The 12,804-nt window shown below is 45.8% G+C and overlaps 2 protein-coding genes across 2 annotated transcripts; one reads left to right on the forward strand and one right to left on the reverse strand.

The window, feature by feature from the left end:
- Positions 1-1,451: 1,451 nt before the first annotated feature.
- On the reverse strand, positions 1,452-4,788 carry Ppp1r3d (protein phosphatase 1 regulatory subunit 3D). Its single transcript, XM_076849230.2, has one exon. It carries the CDS (start codon positions 4,459-4,461, stop codon positions 3,565-3,567), a length of 897 nt encoding a protein of 298 aa, XP_076705345.1. The 5' UTR covers positions 4,462-4,788; the 3' UTR covers positions 1,452-3,564.
- Positions 4,460-12,485, forward strand: Fam217b (family with sequence similarity 217 member B). The gene is made up of 5 exons (XM_076849508.1): positions 4,460-4,474; positions 4,823-5,145; positions 6,575-6,686; positions 6,816-6,901; positions 8,284-12,485. The coding sequence occupies exons 1-5, from the start codon at positions 4,460-4,462 to the stop codon at positions 9,401-9,403; spliced, it is 1,656 nt and encodes a 551-aa protein (XP_076705623.1). The 3' UTR covers positions 9,404-12,485.
- The last annotated feature ends 319 nt before the right edge of the window (positions 12,486-12,804 follow it).

Here is a 12,804-nt window from a genome sequence, read left to right on the forward strand (position 1 = left end):
ATTTAGTGTTAATAACATACATATTATGCATAATGTAAACTCGGAGTGCCTCAATCTCCTGATCTGACAGAATTTCATAATAATCTTCACATCTAATTTTCCCCTAATAGATTTAACATCCTTCATGATGGAGTAGTGAATGCTCAGGAATTTTACTAATACACTGTAAAAATGAAGAGTAGTGATTTTCATCTTCCTTTTTTAGTAAATATCAATAAAGTACAATGTGGAAGAAAAATCTTATTTGTATTTTTTTTTAATGTTTTAGATTATGGTGTTTGAAGGAAAACCTTATCAAAATTTGGCTTCCGTGTTAGGTATTTTGATCACAGCAAGGAAAAACTAAGTTCAATTTAGAAAAGTTTATTTTTACTCACCTTTTCCAAGGTTCACTTTATGGTGGGCAGACTCCATCACTTTGGACCAGAGTGGAGGCAGAACACCAGGGCAGAAAGGCAAAACAAAGGAAAGCTGCTCACCTGTGGCTGCCAGGAGCAGAGTGGGAGGAACCAGGGGGAGGAGACATAATCCCAAGGGCCCCCTCCAGTGACCCACCTCTTCCAGGCATGCCCCACCTGCCTAGTTACCAGTTCTTTTGAGTTATTAATCCAGCAAATGGATCAGTCAACTGATGAGATTACATTTCTCATAATCAAGTTGTTCCACTTCCTGCATTAACACAGGAGCTTTCAGGTGGCACCTCATATCCAAATTATAACAGCATTTTTTTCCCTGCACTGCAGAAGGTTGAACCCAGGGCCTGTGTATGCTAGGTAAATAACCAACTGCTGAGCCACCTCCACAGCCCCTTTTAATTAAATTTAACAAGCACTTATTGGAAACATTCTGGATGCCATATCACAATGGCCAAAAGAACAAGGAGCTTGTTGTAAGTTTGAAGGCTGAATTGACTACTTACCAGCTGTGGGATGTTAGGTGAATTACTTAAACTTCTTTGAACTTTGATCACCTCAGCTAACAGAATGGGCATATATATATTATCAACCAGGTAGCATATTTTGCAGAATTAACTGAAATCAAATAAAGCACCTATTATTTTGCCTAAACAGTTAAAAAAAAAAAGGACAAAATAAATGTTTCATTTCCAACAAGGGCAAGGCTTTGTATTTCACAGGATCATACACTGGTGGAAGGGCAGACACATACAATTCCACGCACAGGGGTAAGTGCTATAAGTAGAATAATTAGCACTCCCCAGGTTCCTTAGAGCTTTCATAAACTCAGTTTTTCAAAAGCATATACAACTCTGCTGCTGAAGGTGAGGTGCAACATTTTTTTTTTAAAACTAAGACCCTACATTTATCAGTGCTGTGAAAAGGATAAAACTTATGCATGAAATGATTTAAACAATGAAGTTTCTAAACCTTTGTTTTCTGTGATTAGACCACAAAAAATTCCACTTAAATAGAGCACACAGACATTTTTGCACATAATACTTTAATACTTCAGTAAAATCATTTTCATTGCATTACATTAAAATACGTTTGGGGAGACAACCCAGCAATTGCACGATCCATTACAAGCTTTTAACATCTAAGCAATATAGCTTTGACTAAGGTCTGAAAACTCTTGAGATGTCTATTGAAGCTTTAAAGTTTCAAAATGTTACTTTTTTAAAAGGCACCTTGAGGTTCTCTTAATTTTGATGATATAACTATTTTATGACCAGATTCCTTCTGGCAAGTGACTTTCACATAGATGAAAGATACTTTACATGCCTTTAGACAACCCATTTGGCAGCTCTCACTTGTACCTGAATAGTAGGGACAATTGTCTTGCACTCTGGGCTGGGGCCATAGGCAGAGCAGCCAAGGCCCTCCCACACTTGCTGACCTAATTGGATGGTTTGTTAAGCAGCAGGAGATGCACCAGGGCTTCCCTGTCTTGCATGCCAATGTAGTTCACAGCCCTAACAGGCAGAGTGTGCAATTTAATCACAAGATTTTAAATCAAGATTTGGTGTTCTTAGATCAAAAGTTACCAAAGAAAGTCACTGTTCTTGGAACTTTAAAAACACAAAGGTTGCAATTATTAAAAACAAACTAGTTAAAAGGCAAAATGCATCTTTTCAATACTGATTAGACAAGTGTCAACAGGTATTCAAAAATTTAAGCATTACTCCTGGTGACAGCCATCACAAAATCAACCACACTGGCTTCAGCTGTATCACATGGGTCCCATATTGGAGGTTCTGTCCATCTCAGCTGGGTTTTCATGCATCAATTCTAGCACCTGCTGTCTGAAAGACCACCACTCAGCACCAAAAGAATTCCTCAGCCTCTCCACAGGAGTAGCAGATAACACTGGAGCAGTGGGCTTGACTACTTAGTTGGAGGGTTTTTTTTTTTTTTTTTAAAGCATTTAACATTTAAAAACTGGGAAACAAGTCCAGAAAATGTTAAAAATTTCTCCTATCTGAAGGCACAAAGAATAAAGTTGCAGGTAGCTGATAAAAACCTGACATAAGTACAATTTAAAATAACTCAGAAGTATAAAATTTGTGAATTATTTTTCCTCAAGGGCTCTAGCTAATGCTGAAAACACCTTCTAGTTTCACTTGGTAACTGGACTTGGAAAAGACAAATCCTGGAATTTTCTGATGCTTAAAAGGAAATTATAGTCACCTTCATTGTCAAAAAAGTAATTACAAAGGGCATGTTGCTTGAAATTCTATAGTCACCTGAAAATTGAAATAACTTAAGGCAAGATCTCTTAAAATGTTTAGGTAGTTTCAAACTCAAACAGGAGGGCCCAAGAGACAATGTGCAGACGCACAATTACCAAACAAGAGAAGAGCAGGATGGGAGAGGAGGGCAGGCAGAGGAAAGGCTGTTGCCCTTGGCAGCCTCAACTTTCTCCTCAGCTGTTGGTTCGGGAGAGACACTGCCTTGAAGCCCAGAAAGGCTGTGTGATGGCTGGTGAGGCAGAGGTCTCTACCTATTAATAGTTGCCACTGCTAGAAGGCTACAGGCATTGGCAAGCAAATGAGGTCTCAGATTTTCCTTGTCCCAGGGCAGGAATGCCTCCAGGGACCATAATGCAGGTCACACTGCACATTTTGTTTACAATGGGCACAAACACACAACAGGACTTTAAGCTTATTAAATTCAGAATATTCCTGAGAAGGTATCAGCTATGGGCCCAAGGTCCCAACATCACAATAACAAATATCAGCTAGTTCAGGGACACATTCCAGACACATGCAAAAGGCCTTCCTAGCAGCAGGTGGGTCTTTCCCCAAAACCTTACCTGGGTCCTCTCCAGAGAGGCACACACTCCCATGCACCTACCCTCCCAGGACCCTCCCCCAACACACTCCACAACCGAGTTGGCCTGCTGGCTACGTGAGGCTACTCATTAGACAAGGTGACACTGAAATTTCATGTAGAAGGCAGGAAGGGCCACTGTCAAGAGACCTTGAAAAGGAAATGAGTTCAGAACTTGGGGGTGTGGAAGGGTAGGTGAACCCACCAAGAAGTGGCCACCCAGTCAGGAAAGACCTGCAGACCAGCACCTCAGAGCTCCAGGTACCCTGACCGCTGCTCAGATGAAGTGGATCCAGCTCTCTTCACACTCCCCACGTGGCATGTGCAGAGCGTGGTTGCGACATGTGAGGCTGTAGTCACGGCTGTCGTTGTTGTCCCAGTACTCAGCACCGGCCACTCGGTAGCGAAGGGCGAAGTGCACACGCGATCCAAGCTCTAGCAGGAAGGGTGGCACCGGGAAACCGAAGGCAAAGACGTCCTCCGTGCCTTCAGAGCTTGCCGGCCCGCGCCACCGCGCCACCGCTTCGTGCGCATTGCGCCAGCTGGAGAAGGTGTAGCGCACGGCCACTTGCTTCTCGAAGGCCACGTTGCGCACGCGCACCGTACCACTGATACCCAGATCGGAGCAGGTGACCCGCTCCAGGCACACGAGCTGGCGCTGCAGACGCTCGCCGAAGTCAGCGGCCTCGACAGGCGGTGGGAAATCTGGCACCAGGCACCGCAGAGTGAACTCCAGGTCCTGGCTGCTGCAACACAGGTCCGAGTTGATGGCTAGCCGTGACAGCACGTGCAGCGGCACTGACGGGTCATCTCCCGCATTAAACACCTTGACCTGGGCCAGCTCCAGGCCCAGAGCATCTGCGAAGCGCACGCGGAGCTGCCGGCTGCAGCCTGGCCGACACGCAGCGCCCGGCGCACCCGAGGCCTTCGGGCGGCGCTCTGGGGAGCTGGGCAGTGAGCGCGCTCGCCTCAGGATGATGGGCCGCAGCTGGGGGTCGCAGCCCGTGGGGGCGGGGGCCAGCGGCGCGCGGCCCGGGCTCTCCGGGGGCCTACAGGGCCTCGGCTCCGGGGCTGCGCCCCTGTCCAGGTCCGATAGGCAGCTGAGGCTCCGGGGAGCAGGCTTCCGGAATCCCAAGGCTGGCGGTAGGATGGTAGAGCCTGGGCCTCTGGACATGGCGCGGCCGTCGGTCCGGCGGTGGGAGTCAGAACCGCGGGGCAATCTTACCACTCCTAGCCGGCTTCCTCCGTGTCCCCAGTCCTGTTCCGAAGCCACTGGGTGTCCGCCGGATCTGCAACCTTGCAGGGGACCCTGAGCCTGCCACGCCCTCCCCTCAATTCCTCACCTTAGGTCCTCGGCTTCACCCAAGGAGGGGGGGGGGCACCAAGTATTTTCCAGGGCGCCAAGTGCTTCTCTGGTGGAGCTGCTCTGGCCACCCCGAGAGGGCAGCGCGCACCTCCTCTCGCTCAGCTGGGCTTACGGGAAGGGCGCGCGGCCGAGGGCGCCTCCCACCTCCCCGTCCGTGGGTTTCTTATAGGGCTGCAACTCCAGCGGGCGCAACTTCCCGGCGCGCCTCCGCCCCGCCCCTCGTGACGCCGCCGCGGGCGGGCCCCGCCAGCCCAGCGCCTCCGAGCCCCGCGCCCGCCACGCCGCCGCGCCTGCCGCAGCGCGCCGCAGTCCGTCCCCTGCGCGGCGCCGGAGCCAGTGGGCTGCGGCCTCGTCACGTGCCCCCAGCGGCCGAGGAATAGGTCTGATCAATTTCTGTCCGCGTCTGCCTAGGCTGTGCGCCTGTCGATCACATTGGTGTCTGCACAAACCCAGGAGGAGGAAGGTGCACGCTGCAGGTCCTCGAATTTCGGGGTTCGTGGGGGTGGGGCGAGGGAGGGCAGAACCCAGCCCGGCCAGGAGCCGGTGCGGGTCTGATTTAGTGTCTAACCAGCCAGCTCTTTGGACGTGTGCCTGCAGCCTGTACCCGCGGCCAGCCCGAGGGAGCCTCGCTGCGTAGAGAAGCGTCATGCTCACACGTCCCCACAATCCTTTGCCCGCCCAGTGGCCAGCGGGTTCCCTGGGGTGGGGGTGGGGACCGCTCCTGCCTGGGATCACCGCCAGAGGAAGACCCGGGATGGGGGTTAATGCCCTGTGATGAATTGTGCAGCTGTCCCATGCCTGGGGAGCATTTTTGTAGCCTGAATCTCTGACTTTTGGCTTCCTTTTTATGCAAGCCGGAACCACGGGAAGGTGGGAGTTTGTTTTTGCTTGCTTAGGACCCTGCAGGCGTTCCTTTCTCCCAGGCACTTCTGGCAGGAAATAGGCAGCTCTTGGTGTGAAGCTTGTCCTGTGGAGTGAAAGGGAGAGGGTGCAAGAGCACTTTGTGGAGAGAAGTTTGGGCCAAAGCAGAGAACATTGTCTACACCTCAGTTTAAGCCTGCTGGAGTGTGGTGTGGTCAGTTAACTGCGAGAGCCCATATGTGATTCCTGTTACCATCATATGTGAACCAACTAAAAAGGCCCACATGGTCATGATAAAGAAGTTCAATAACGTTTTTAAAAATGAAAAATGATTTTAAAAAGTACAGGAACATTTCTTTCTGAAATGTTCCTAACATCTGTCATTCCCCTCTTTTCCATTTCACAGAGACAGGGGTGTTATGGGACAGAAGTATTCAGTTTCTAATGAGCGCACCTCATGGGCCTCTCAAAAGAAGAGGAATAACCATGGCCTGGTTTGAGTGACTGAAGTTTCAGAAGGGAAGACATCATAGGGAAGGCAGAAGAATTCAAAGGGAATTGCCTCACTAGAGTTTAGGCTCCATGGGAAGAGGAGTTGTGGGCCATTTCTAGGCACTCCTGAAATTTTTTGTTGAATGAGCGAATGAGTATATGTGGGAGCTTTGTAGTAGACTTGACTTTAGTTAGCATCACAGATTTCCTCAACAATGCATTATTTTCAAGGAGGCTGTGTGTGTGTGTGTGTGTGTGTGTGTGTGTACACGCGCGCGAGTGTTCATGCGTGTGCATACACAGAAGTAGAGAAAGAATCCAGTCATAACCTTGATACTAGTGTGGTCTTGAATCTACTGTCCACTGTGGGGGGTGGGGGACTGAAAAGACTAAACTGGAAACATATGACTATATCCCCCTCTAATCTGTCACAATTCAGAATATATGTTACAGCCTCGATGTTTCAGTGCATTGCAAATACTAAAAAATAAACGAGAAAAAATGACCCAATACTGGCGATAGGACCATTTGCAATCAATACTTACTGTCAGTTTGCTGTTGCTTCTAGTTCCGGTGGTGGTGAATTCTTTCCAAACATAAGAGGAATAAAGAAGTCACCTCCCCAGCTGTCATCATCTTCCAACAGATTGAGCAAGAATAGTTTGAGCAGTGCAGAAAAGGTGATGTAAACTTTAAGGGACAGTCCTGTTTTTTTTTTTTTTTTTTTTTTTTTCCTTTTTGTGTGTTTTCATGTATGTGTGCACATATCTGTGTTCACGGTATTTATTACTGAATATCTCTTTTTTTAGACAGTCCATCAAACCCTAGATGATGGTCGGCCATGTGAATTTCTCAAGAAAAGGAATAGGGTGAATGAATGTGATCAGAAAAGCAGGTAAATAGTTTTCATATAATTGCTTTATCTTGCAAAAGGCATGTTGCCTGAGTTCTCCAGATTGAATATGTGTCATTGGAAAAAATAGGTCTGAATAAGAAATACACATTCATATTTTTCACCTAGCACAAACGAGTGGACAAGGTGGCGTTACTTGTCAGCTTGCACAGGGGAGGTTCTGGCAGTGTCAGCAAGTCCCTCCGTCACTTTGCTCCATTGGTTTCCTCTACATTAAAGGGCACTATCAGTAGCTGTCTTCTGGGGGTGCAGGTGACAGCTGGTTGTAAACCAAGGTTTTCACTGTACTGGTTGTGGATTCAGAATGGTGGCAATCTTTCATTGCTTTCTCCATCACTCATATTTGTTGAGCATGTTGAGCTGATGGCCGTGATGTTACATACTCCATATTTATTAATGAAGGGTAGCACATTCTTGGTGTGGTTGAAATTGCTGGAGAATGAACCTCTTGAGTTTTCCAGGAAGTATAATTATCTCCCATTTCTAATTTCTATCTTCTGATACAGAAAAGTACTTACTTTGGTTAAATGCTGTATTCTTGATGAATAAATTGAAGTACAGGTATTTTCAACTCTGATGTGAGATTCTGCCTTGGAGCATATTACCCCAGGAAGAATCCAGTGCTAGCTACACTAGTAACACACACAATATTCTTTGTTTGCCTCTGCTTGCCATTCACAAGTCAGCACTAACTCTATTTTTCATTCATATTGAATTATAATGGCATCATATAATTTTATTTCTATTCTTTTAAATGCATCTTTCCTGAGCATGTTTCCTATATGGAAACAAACAAATGAGCTTTTAGTTTAAACTATAGTTTTTATGTGCTGTACTTTAACATATTTGAATTGGCTTAGAATCACTACCAGTGATTAAACAGTGTAAAATGTGCATTTTACATTATATTTACCTTTAACCTAAAATAAGTCTACAAAAGAAAGCTGTGGGTTTTATTTCTGAACATTTTTAAACTCTATTGACTATTAACAGACTAGGTGGAGAGACCTATAGCAGGTATTCTCCAGACCAATGTTGTTTAAAGCACACACAGTTGATCTAAAATTATGAAACAAGCACTTTGAGAACTGTGACTGTTTTTCTTAAATGCTAGCATTTGGTGTCGAGCAGAATCCACACGGTACTTGGGCACAGGCAGTCCCTAATGTTTCCTGAGCAGATCACTATGCAGAGAACTTTCTGTAAAGCTACTGTTTCTGCAAGGATTCGGAGGCTCTAGGTTTTCTAAGGCCTAGTAATAGCTGAAAAGTATAGCCAGAGGCTTCTTTTGGTTTCTTTAATCATAGCTCAATTAGACATTTTTTGGCTTTATGTGGTAAGAATTGCAGTTTTGTTTTTCACAGCAGTACAAATGCTGGCCCATCTTGGAGCAAAGCCCAACAATCAAGGAAGTCTTCAGGAAAACGGCAGAGTAAATCCCAAGGACCCCATGTTTCCTCCCAGCTGAGAAGCAGCCTCCTGGGGGCCTCCGCCGGAGGCGAGCCCCAGGCCAGCACCCTGGGCTCTAGGTGCAGAGAGGCCTCCGAGAGTACACTGTTTCTTCACTTCCAGTCCATGAAAATTATGAAGGAAGATGTGGAGGAGGACAGTGCGAGTGACCTGTCAGATTCAGAAAGAATTCCCATTCCTCCTTCTCCGCTCTCCCCTCCAGATCTCAAGCTTCGAGCTGAAGAAATCGATCCCATTGACTTTGACCTTCCCCCAGGTCAGGGCCACACCAAGCCAGAGTACCACTATCCTGACTTCCTTCCGTCCCCTTTCAACTCCTGGGACCTGCGGGATATGGCCCTGCTTCTGAATGCAGAGTGCAGAACCACCGATGTGCCCCGGGCGGGGGGAATCCTCGGGAAGTACATCGACAGACTCGTCCAGCTCGAGTGGCTGCAGGACCAGACTGTGCAGTGTGAAAAGGCGAAGGCGGCCAAGGCAAGACCTCCTGGGGCCCCTGGGACCTTGGGGGCGCTGAAGAGCCCTGGGAGAAGTAAGCTAATTGCTACTGCCCTGTCCAGGCCACTACCATACCTGGAAGGGGCTTCAAAGTCAGGCCCTTCACAAAAGAAAGGTTGGCACCATGGAGAGGTTCACCCTTCCTGTTACACCTTTGAGACTTCTCCCAGGTCCCCGGATGTACCGAGTAGCACTAGGTTATGTTCCCAGAAGCAAACCCCTGAGACGAGGACGGAAGAAAAGAAAAAGAGATCAAATAAGAGTAGCAAGCTGCAGCGCTGGGATTTGCCTTACAGTGACAGCAGCCCCAAGATGGAAACCAGTGGTAACATCCGGATTCCCAGACAGACAGCCATGATTCTGGACTCCGCAGACCCCTGCAAGAGCTCCAGAACACCAGCACATGTACACCTGAAGAAAAAGGGAAATACAAATAACTGTGGCCATGCCACTGTGCCCGGTGAGAAGAAACTCAAAGCAAATGGAGTAAAACAAAAGACATGCAAATTAAAATAATGATGATCTGCAAAGACAATGGACCTCAATACTGGAGCTCTTCCAAAATTACACTTTATGACTGACGGACAGCATTTTATGACTGACAGCTGAGTGGTTGATTGGCTCTTTAGTCCACCCCACCCCCAGTAGTGTCATTTTCAGTAGTCTGTGTCTTGCAGTGAGACTTTCTTTGCATTGACAGTCTTAGACATTGAGAACCCTTTAGGTAAAAATTAACCAAAGTATGTGCCATATAAAGGGATCACATGGCAGTACTTGGGAAGAGTCAAGGAAACTTCTGGGTGGGACTGATAGGTTGGTGCCCCATTTCCTCTTGCATGTAAGCGTGTAAAACAGGGCTGACTGTTTGAAATGATGTGAAGTCCTAGCATTTGGAACAAGACACTCTCCTGCTTCTGCATAAGCTCTTCAAGTAGAATTTGTATTCATTTTATTCCCAGAGAAGCCTCATTCCTTCTGGGTCAGGGAGTACACAGGTTTCTATTTTGAGCAGTCATTTGTCACTAAATTGCTCGCTCACTAGAGACAACGGCATCTGAAACTTCAGTACTTCTCTCTGACATGGGATTTTTTTTTTTTTTTAAAGGAATCATTGAATTCAGAGGCCGTGGTGAAGTCTCATTTCTGAGTTTTCTAAACAGATTAAAAATAATTTGCAGATTTTCCAGTTGGAAAGCCAGGGGGTTGAAGCTTGATTTTTATTGTTTGGTGTGGCACCCAAGGGTTTCTGCTGTGGGAGGCTTCCCTGAAGGGAGTCCCCAGGAACAGCCCCTCTTAGAAGTTGGGAACGAAGGGCCTGCAATAACTGAAAATTCATGGGACGTGCTGCGTAGCAGTTACTAAATTACTGACTTGGGACCTAGATTCTGTTGTCCGTAGTCAAAAATAATGATCTATTTCTGTTTGTAAGAGCAAGGTTTTACAATCAGCCTGGGCGTGGGGGCGGGGAGGCCACAGGAAGTGCTGGAGGGAGGAGTGTAGATGAAGTCGCTGGATGTGTTTTCATCATCCAGATCTAGACTTGGTTTCCTGGCTCTTCTACAAGTATCTTCCTTCTCTGGAGTTAAGTGACATCTTGTTCCTATGGTTGTGCTGGGAATTTTCTTTTGATGTTTGTATCTTCAAGACCTTTGGTTGGCAGGTTCTTGATAGTGTGTTTTAATGACTGGACTGTGGTTGATTTTATCCCTTCAAACAATTACTGTGTTTGGTTTTTTTTTGTTGTTGTTGTTTTGTTTTTACATCTGTGTTTCTGTCTTTTCACGTTTGGGGCAAATGAAAAACTTGGCATGTCGTATTTGAACATATAGTGGTTTACAAACTCTTATTGCAAATAGCACAAAGACAAGACACAATGTGCAGAGGTTAAATAATAAGATATCTTTTTAAAACGTGACTTTAATCATATGAAACAACAGAGGAAAATTTTATAATAGCCTTTTTTTCCTGACTTTTTGTGCAAGTTTTTGCAGATTCTTCACCTCGTGTGCCACCCCACTGGAAAAAGCATGCTGTATGCTACGCTCTTATGCCTGTGTATGCAACCAAAAGATGTACGCATAGTAGGCATTGCTCCCGTAGTCCTCAAATATGTGCTTAACCCTTGTCCTCAGTAGATGCATTGCATTGGAAAAGCATCCCTTATTCTCCTTTCTGTGGTTCCTGAGTGGTGTCCCTTGTGCCCTAGCCTGCCCTGCTCCCCGTGAGCCCAGATCAGTCCACTACGTGTGGTTGCCACCCCTTGTCATTCTTTCTCTGCAAGATTTTTATTCAGCTCTTTATATAAAGTTTCAGGACCAATTAATATATGTAATATAATATCACACACATGTGTATTTCTTATTCGCACTGAGCGTTCGTGCTAAGCCCCTGCCTTTCCTGAGGTGTGCTCTCCTGGGTATTCTCAGAGACCTAGAGTGGTGAGGTGAAGCTGTTTCCTTTCCTGCCTCCCCTGTGTCTGAGCTGAGGATCGTGTTGATTGAGGATGAAGCAATGCCTCCTGCATTCTTTCCCAGCTCTTTTAACTAGGAGATAGTCAGTTGCTTCCTCTGGAGAATAGTCATATATTCAGACAGTTTTGAAAGCCAAAAAACTGTCTTTCCCTGTTTACTTTTTTTTGTTTTGACTCAAGTTGGTTATTTTAACCAGTATTATTGGATCAGATCAGAGCTCCTAATGAAGAGTATTAAGATTTTTTCTTAAAGTCAGGTCTATTACAGTACTCACATAAGCACAATTTTAGTTTGATGATCTCTGATACACATATCCAACCCATCTCAATGCACTGACTGCTGCAGAAAAGAATCTTGGCACTTCCATGCCGATGGTGTTGGAAAGCTCAACTGTGAACTCACTCGGTTCATCGAATCTTGAATCTGGTGACAGAAGTCTTTGCGTTTTCAAGAAGTGCCTCTCATTTCCGAGGAGTTGTTTACATACACCTTGCATTTAGACCAACTAAAATGATCTGAGGTCAAAACACTCCAAAAGAGTGTGTGAAAAAATATTTCCAGCTTCTACTCAGTGGACAAAGTTGTAGAAAAATACAAAAATGGGCCACAAAAACCCATCAGATTGTTTAGATTTGGACTATTTTCCAAATCTTTGAATGCCTAAAGGGGCTGAAGGTTTGTCAACAATTTGAAGCGAGTAGAATTGGTGGCCTGACAAAATGTCGGGGAGATGCTGTCATTGGTCTGAAGATAGCTACTAGCTACAAGGAGGAGGTGCATGGCGGTTCTTCAGCCATCTAGGCCACATCCCAGAGAGACCAGAATCGCTGCGTTACATGTATAAATGCCGTCTGTTTCCACTCTCCTTTTTTGCTCATTTACTCAAGTAGTTACATAAAAGTATGAAGCTCTTGGTGGTCCAGCATTTGAAGGTAACAGAGGCAGTATTTATTACTTATTTATGTACATGTTCAGGACACTCTTTTAAACGGCCTGGAAATATTCAGCATGTTTCATTGGTATCATAATGATTGTATGTTTGATTTTGTACAGAACCAAATTCATGTAAGTTTTTGTGAACTCATATTTTTTTCCTTCCTTGAGATCAATTAAACAGCAGAAAAATATTATCTGGGCTTTTGGGGTGTGGTTTTGTCTAGCTCTATATGCTGTTTGGTTTCTAAGTTTGTCTTTAGTTTCTCCTTGGTGATTTCCAAGAAGTGCTTCAGCCGGACTTCCATTCGATCCTATCCCCATACCGAGCGATGACCTGACTAGCTATCCGCTGCTAGGTCCATGGGAGGAGCACCTCTCAAGTGGCGAGACCTTGGTATCCTTATTACCCAAAGATGTCGAGGAGTGTGGGAGAAGGGTGCAGATTTAGTGAGTGTGAAATTAAAGTGGCATGTGGTGGGATGAATCCCACCATAGCCCTCCTTGGCACAG

Source organism: Callospermophilus lateralis, chromosome 3, assembly GCF_048772815.1.
Source record: "Callospermophilus lateralis isolate mCalLat2 chromosome 3, mCalLat2.hap1, whole genome shotgun sequence".
Taxonomy (NCBI): domain Eukaryota; kingdom Metazoa; phylum Chordata; class Mammalia; order Rodentia; family Sciuridae; genus Callospermophilus; species Callospermophilus lateralis.

What these genes read in the sequence shown, in the direction of transcription:
- Fam217b (XM_076849508.1), top strand. An exon ending in GTTTGAGCAGTGCAGAAAAG is followed by an intron (nt 6,687 to 6,815) that starts GTGATGTAAACT and finishes CTCTTTTTTTAG; the next exon opens with ACAGTCCATCAAACCCTAGA. An exon ending in GAATGTGATCAGAAAAGCAG is followed by an intron (nt 6,902 to 8,283) that starts GTAAATAGTTTT and finishes TGTTTTTCACAG; the next exon opens with CAGTACAAATGCTGGCCCAT.
- Ppp1r3d (XM_076849230.2), bottom strand. Translation starts at nt 4,461, where the DNA reads ATGTCCAGAGGCCCAGGCTCTACCATCCTACCGCCAGCCTTGGGATTC.